The 6851-nt window shown below is 42.1% G+C and overlaps 1 protein-coding gene across 1 annotated transcript in view; it reads right to left on the bottom strand.

Moving 5' to 3' along the window:
* Positions 1-3866, bottom strand: part of LOC135526322 (CD40 ligand-like) — a 4262-nt gene extending 396 nt beyond the window's left edge. Inside the window, exons 1-5 of the mRNA XM_064954601.1 lie at positions 3612-3866; positions 2502-2636; positions 2352-2373; positions 2135-2218; positions 1-1998 (exon numbers count right to left, since the gene is read on the bottom strand). The exon at positions 1-1998 is cut by the window's left edge and continues 396 nt beyond it. Coding sequence (XP_064810673.1) covers positions 1631-1998; positions 2135-2218; positions 2352-2373; positions 2502-2636; positions 3612-3788 — 786 coding nt within the window. The 5' untranslated portion in view covers positions 3789-3866 and the 3' untranslated portion in view covers positions 1-1630. The remainder of the gene's footprint in view (positions 1999-2134; positions 2219-2351; positions 2374-2501; positions 2637-3611) is intronic.
* Positions 3867-6851: the final 2985 nt, after the last annotated feature.

Genomic DNA, 6851 nt, shown 5'->3' with positions numbered 1-6851 from the left:
ACCATCTAGTGTTCAGCAAAATAACAACACAATGTCAAATACAGCTAGTCTAGTCAAATAATTAACATCCAATCGCATTAACCGTTACTCTCTTGCGGGAATTCCACTAACGGTCCGTATGTAGCCAAAGTAGCTGCTGCTCATGTTGGTATCTGTACCGGGGAGACATAGTGGAGTGGTTAGGCACGTGCAAGCAGTTGTTCCCGATGCCACTTGGGTACACTGCAACATCCACCGAGAGGCTTTTACTGCCAAGGGAATGCCTGACAGCTTGAAAGAAGTTTTGGACACTACAGTGAAAATGGTTAACTTTGTTAAAGCAAGGCCCCTGAACTCTCGTGTATTTTCTGCATTGTGCAATGATATGGGCAGTGACCATGTAACGCTTTTACAACATACAGAAGTGCGCTGGTTATCAAGGGGCAAAGTATTGACACGTTTTTTTAAATTGAGAGACGAGCTTAAAGTTTTATTTACGCCCATAATTTTCACCTGACTGACCGCTTGCATGATGATGAGTTTCTAACACGACTGGCCTATCTGGTGATGTTTATTCTCGCCTGAATGATCTGAATCTAGGATTACAGGGACTCTCCGCAACTATACTCAATGTGCGGGACAAAATTGAGGCTATGATTAAGAAGTTGGAGCTCTTCTCGGTCTGCATTAACACGGACAACACACAGGTCTTTCCACCATTGTATGATTTTTTTGTGTGCAAATAAACTCAAGCTTACAGACAATGTCAAATGTGATTATAGCTGAGTGAGTGCGCAATTACGCAGATACTTTCCCGAAACGGATGCCACAGACAACTGGATTCGTTATCCCTTGCCCTGCCTCCAGTCCACTTACCGATATCTGAACAAGAGAGCCTCATCGAAATTGCAGCAAGCGGTTCTGTGAAAATGTAATTTAATCAGAAGCCACTGCCAGATTTTTGGATTGGGCTGCGCTTAGAGTATCCTGCCTTGGCAAGTCGCGCTGTTAAGACACTGATGCCCTTTGCAACCACGTACCTATGTGAGAGTGGATTCTCGGCCCTCACTAGCATGAAAACTAAATACAGGCACATACTGTGTGTGGGAAATGATTTAAGACAGATTATCTCCAATATAACCCAACATTGCATAGTTATGTGCATCCTTTCAAGCACAATTTCCGATGAACAAATAACGTTTTATATGTAAGATGGTTAAATAAAGAGCAAAATGATTGATTATTATTATTTATGCTCTGGTCCTATAAGAGCTTTGTGTTTACTTCCCATGAGCTGGGTTGTGACAAACTCACACTAATTCCTATGTTTAATAAATGTATCGTATAGTGTGTGTGTGGCAGGCTTAGAATGATGGCAACCCAAAAATGTTTGAGAGTGCGCTGACCCTGGTGCTAGAGGGGGTACGCAGCTGGAGGTTGAATGTTTGAAGCGGTATGGGACTATAAAAAGTTAGGCAACCACTGGTCTAGTCCATGTTTAGATCCATTTAGCAGATTTGTATTCAGTCCTGTCCCACTCCAACCATTCACATGGCCTTGATTCCATTCATCGCTCCAAAAACAGGCCCAATCCAAAGTAACGTAGTCCATCATCTCCATACTGTAGGCAAAGTCCCTTGTGATGACCAGCCTACAGCTTGTACAATCCAAAGGTGGTAGTCCCCTCCTCATAGTTGACTAGGCTGGGGTCCGTCACCCACACACTAAGCTGATCGTTTGGCTCCAGACTGAACACTCCTCCCTGGAAAGCTGTACATACATCTGTATGATCCTGGTCCCCCAGGCTGCAGTAGGCTGTCATCAGGTCTTTCTCCTCTCCCGTCTCCCCCTTCCTCAGCTTCACCCGGCTGGCCAGAGGGGTTTTGGGGTGCCATTTGGAGAAAGCCACCTGGGAGTAGATGTTGTAGTCTCCAGGCTGCAGCACCTTCAGCCAGCTGGACATGTAGTACTGGACGTTCTTCCGCACTGAGTGGCCTATGTTCCACTCCAGATACTTTGCTGTTCAAGCAGACAATTTACATGTTGATGTGCATTTTAAAACCTTATACTGAAACTCTTATATCTTGTAGGAACATAGGCCACTATGTTCCTACAAAACAAACCTAGAATTATAGTGGTAAGTAACATCTCTTACTTGGGGGCGTACCAGAAACGGGTTGCTTTACTATCATGCGTGCCATGGCTCCATACGAGGGCCCATCCCCAGTGAGTTTAGCAGCTGAAACAGAACAGACAAACAGTTAGGTCTTCACCCTCTCAGAAGAGAAGGTTCTCTGCTGACAGAAGGTGAGCTTGGTAGAGTAGCAAGTCAAGCAAATTATACATAGATGCTATAAAAGATTTGAACATACCTCTTCCTTCCTCTTGTGAGACCTTGAGCGGAGAGACAGGAGAGCACAGCATTGCTTAATCATATGTTAATACTGCATGTTTTTACTTCAACAAAATGTACTCATGAAACCTCCGATATCGTCATTCCAGTCTCGGCAACCTCGGCCTACCTTTGCCAGGATGCTTTTGTATTTCTCCACAAGCTTCTTACAGTCCAGCACTGACTGGATGTCTTTCTCACACTCTTCAAGTCTCTTCAGGATAATCATATCATCCAGGTACTTGCTGTCAAGGTCCTTGTGATACTGAGCCCCAACAAAGCAGGAATAAACGTTAACTCTATTCTAGCTAAATGTATCTTAATATCAGCACTGCTTAAGAATGATCATATGTCAGTCTTTCAAATCAAATCTTATTTGTCACATACACATGGTTGGCAGATGTTAGAGTGTAGCGAAATGCTTGTGCTTCTAGTTCCGACAATGCAGTAATAACCAACGAGTAATCTAACCTAACAATTCCACAACTACTACCTTATACACACACAAGTGTAAAGGGATAAAGAATATGTACATAAAGATATATGAATGAGTGATGGTACAGAACGGCATAGGCAAGATGCAGTAGATGGTATGGAGTACAGTATATACATATGAGATGAGTAATGTAGGGTAAGCTCACACCAGGACAAACTCATGAAACGTTAGGACTAAGTGGTTGTTGTGTACGAGCTGTTTCCGAATGTATCTGTTGAAGTTTTTATTCGGATCCTGAGACCCCCTGTGCTTGAAGAATAAATAGGCCTAGGTTTTCACTGAAATATTTTTATGTTGAAAAGATGCTCTGCATTAAACCCCATCGCTCTTTGAAGAGTGAAGAGATCCAAGAGGTCTTTCTCACGTCAAACAATATCCCGCTCTCTAAGACACCCCAGGATAGATGTCCGCTATATAACATAGTTATTATACATAACTAAATGAATACATTTATATCATTCCCACTCACATGCACATTCTTGAGAATATTTTAAAATTAAACTTTAGGAAAATAGGCCTACTGTCTTCATAATATATATATATATTTTTTTTTAAGTAAGTACAGTGAAACATGTTACTCTCAAATAGGCTGCATAACAAAAGTAGACTTGTATCCAAGATCTATGATAGTTCTGAACTTGGCACTAAGAAACTTTGCCCAACACCAATGAACCTGAACGTTAGACCCACTCTTAGACATTTAAATAACCGTGTCTATATATTTAAAGAAAGGTGAGTTCGTACCTTGTTGTCCGTGTGGTACAGGTAGGCAAATCCCCCCAGTAGCAGAACCATTTGAAGCACTATCATGCCAATGAGAAACCTGAGGAGAGGTTTGCTGTGGCCTGGTCCCGACGTGACAGAGCCTAGCCGTGGGGGAATAGGTGGCGGAGGCATGCTGGTCTGGTAAGTGTTGATCATGGTGGTGCAGAGAGATCTAGATACAGAGAGGAGAGATCTGACTGCCTTCACACACCATACACATCTGAACAGCTACTGTCAGTTGTCACTAGCTAGTGTATTTTTCTGAGTTCACTTCCTGGAATCTCTCAACTTTAAGAGGTGTGTGTGTGTGTGTGTCTCTGAATGCATGTGTGTCTGTACAGTGTGTATGACTTGAAGGCATCAACCCCTCCCAAATTTTTTACAACTTTTATTCTTCACATGCTTCTTACACAACAGGTGTAGACAGTGAAATGCTTACTTACCAACAAAGCAGAGAGAGAAAAACAACCCCGTTTTACATTTAGTGTTCATTCCTTGACCTTTCACCTGTTGGTTTCACAAGTCCATGTTTCCCCAAGGATTAATTCCAAACAGTTCCCTTCTTGAAGTGGTTGGTGTCTGATATGATAACAGCATATCAGAAATGCCCATGAAAAACTCCTGAAGAATTGTTTGGATGTTACGCAATCAATGAATTTGCTGAGGAAGGTATTGTGGCCGAAATGTGTCCATGTAACCGAAGAAAAATGCAACCAGTGTAAAAGCACCTAGACACATCTACCCAGCAAACGGGATGCCCTGAGGAAATTCGGTAACGTCCTAAAAACATCCTCGGGACAAACTGGGAACTAGACAAAACCTCCAGGGGACCATGAAACAACGTCCTGAAAGACTTTAGGCGACCATCATTTTATTTATTTATTTTTATTTTACTAGGCAAATCAGTTAAGAACAAATTCTTATTTTCAATGACGGCCTAGGAACAGTGGGTTAACTGCCTGTTCAGGGGCAGAACGACAGATTTGTACCTTGTCAGCTCGGGGATTTGAACTTGCAACCTTTCGGTTGCTAGTACAACGCTCTAACCACTAGGCTACTCTGCCGCCCCATCATGATTCACAGTGGACAACATAACAAGCTGAAACTTTACACAACTGAATTAGTTGATTGGATGCAATCCAAAACAAGAGACAAAAGCAGTGTCTATGCGCATTTTAACTGTGTCATCAAATTGGTGTTAAGTGGAAATCAGCCCTTCTTTCACCTACAGGTGCTCCAAAACCCACACTGTTTGCCCTGGTTACAGAAAGAGGTTTCACATTTGACACGTCAATGTACACTCATTTAATAGTCTACTTATTTGATGCATGGCTTTCTTTCTACCATAGCTCTATCTGTCCATGAGATTTCCACTGAGGTTGCAGAATTAGTAAGTATCAACCATACCAATGCTTGTGTGACCAATGTTGGCACCCCCCCCCCCCCCCAAAAAAAAGCTGGAAGGTTGGTTTACTTTAGAATGATGTATGTTGCTTTAAGATCCACCCCCAGCCTCTCTTTCACAGTTAAGTATTTATTTGGACCGTAGGACTAGCGAGAATGGAAGGACCGCTAGCTTGAAGACAACATGTTAATATACATAGGGTTTTACGGGTGTCACTGAAAATGCAACAGTGTTCTACATTACCATGCAAGATTTCAAAGAGGGGCTGTGGGCACAAAGTCATCCCCTGTGGCCTGCCTTGAAACAGACCTCAAAGAGGTGACGACAACCTGATGGATTGATGGCCTGCAGTTGTTGTGAAGGTTTGTTTTTTGTGTTTTTTTTTTACATGACAGATGTTTGTTCCTCACCCATATGGATAAACATATTTAAATTATGCAAATACAAAGACACTTTCTTTCTCTCTTATCTCTATTCTCTCGCGCACACACACACTTGTGCACACACACCCACACCCTAACCTTAGACCCTAAACCAAACCCCTAACCCTAATTCTAACCCTAACACCTGAACCTAAAATAAACGTTTTCCTTGTGGGGATAGGCAAAATGTATTGTCCTTGTTTTACTATTCTTGTGGTAAAAACACAAACACAGACGCTCTCTCTCTCTAATTTTTTACTTTATGAATCTTGTACTGTATGTCTATGCAGCACCTGTGTTATCATTGGCAGGATAAGCCAATTAGAGACTCATTTAATGAATCTCTGTTCAAATGTATTTTTACACCAGCGCTTGGAATGAGCATCTTTTGACATTTGCGCTAATTCAAACCTTAATTATGTCATTCAATTTGGGGGAAAACATTTGGCTGCCTTTTGCTAAACATTTAGCAGCCATTTGTTTGGCCCAGCTGCAGTAGTTACATCAGGAGAGAAAATGACTGTGCTTGTACTACAGGCACCTTAGAGAGGCTACTTGAAACACACTTAAGTCTTAATTTCCTTCTCTAAAAGCCAATACAAGTAGGACGCTAACACCTGGATCAGAATCTGACTTCCCCCATGGAACCAAGGTTATAGAGAAAAAAATTAACATTTTCTACTTGGTTCTCCCAGAAATTGTAACCCTGGGTGCAAATGACACTTCTCTCCATCAGCGTGAGAGGGCAGGACAGGGCAGGTATCATGACTCATACATAAAAAAAAAAAAAAGATGTAACCTTTATTTTAACTAGGCAAGTCAATTAAGAACAAATTCTTACTTACAATGACGGCCTACCGGGTTAACTGCCTTGTTCAGAGGCAGAACGACAGATTTTTACCTTGTCAGCTAGGGGATTTGATCTAGCAACCTTTCAGTTATTGGCCCAACACTCTAACCACTAGACTACCTGCCACCCCAGGCTGGCATATATGACTATTTCTCTCTCACACCCTTTCTCACTTAGACACACATACACACACGTGCACACTCATACAGGGTACAGGAATCACGATGTGGAACTTAGAGAAGGGGAAGACTATGGTCAAGTTGGGAGTTTCTCAGACAATAATCTTTCCATTTACTAATTCTATTGAGTCAAGCCGTTTCCATAGAATGTCAACACGTGTCATCTGCCGGCTCATTTGGAGTGTTAGGATGCGTCCTAAATGGCAACCTATTCCCTTGATTGTGCACTCATATTGACTAGTGCCTTTGTCAAAAGTAGAGCACTATGAAAAGAATAGGGTGACATTTGAAAAGCAGACATAGAGGATGTCTTGGGTTGACATTCACTCTGCACTAGCAGTAACAGAGGACTTTAGACAAACT

Source organism: Oncorhynchus masou, chromosome 32, assembly GCF_036934945.1.
Source record: "Oncorhynchus masou masou isolate Uvic2021 chromosome 32, UVic_Omas_1.1, whole genome shotgun sequence".
Taxonomy (NCBI): domain Eukaryota; kingdom Metazoa; phylum Chordata; class Actinopteri; order Salmoniformes; family Salmonidae; genus Oncorhynchus; species Oncorhynchus masou.
Note: the sequence above shows the minus strand (reverse complement) of the source record. Positions and strands in the feature narration are given on the sequence as shown.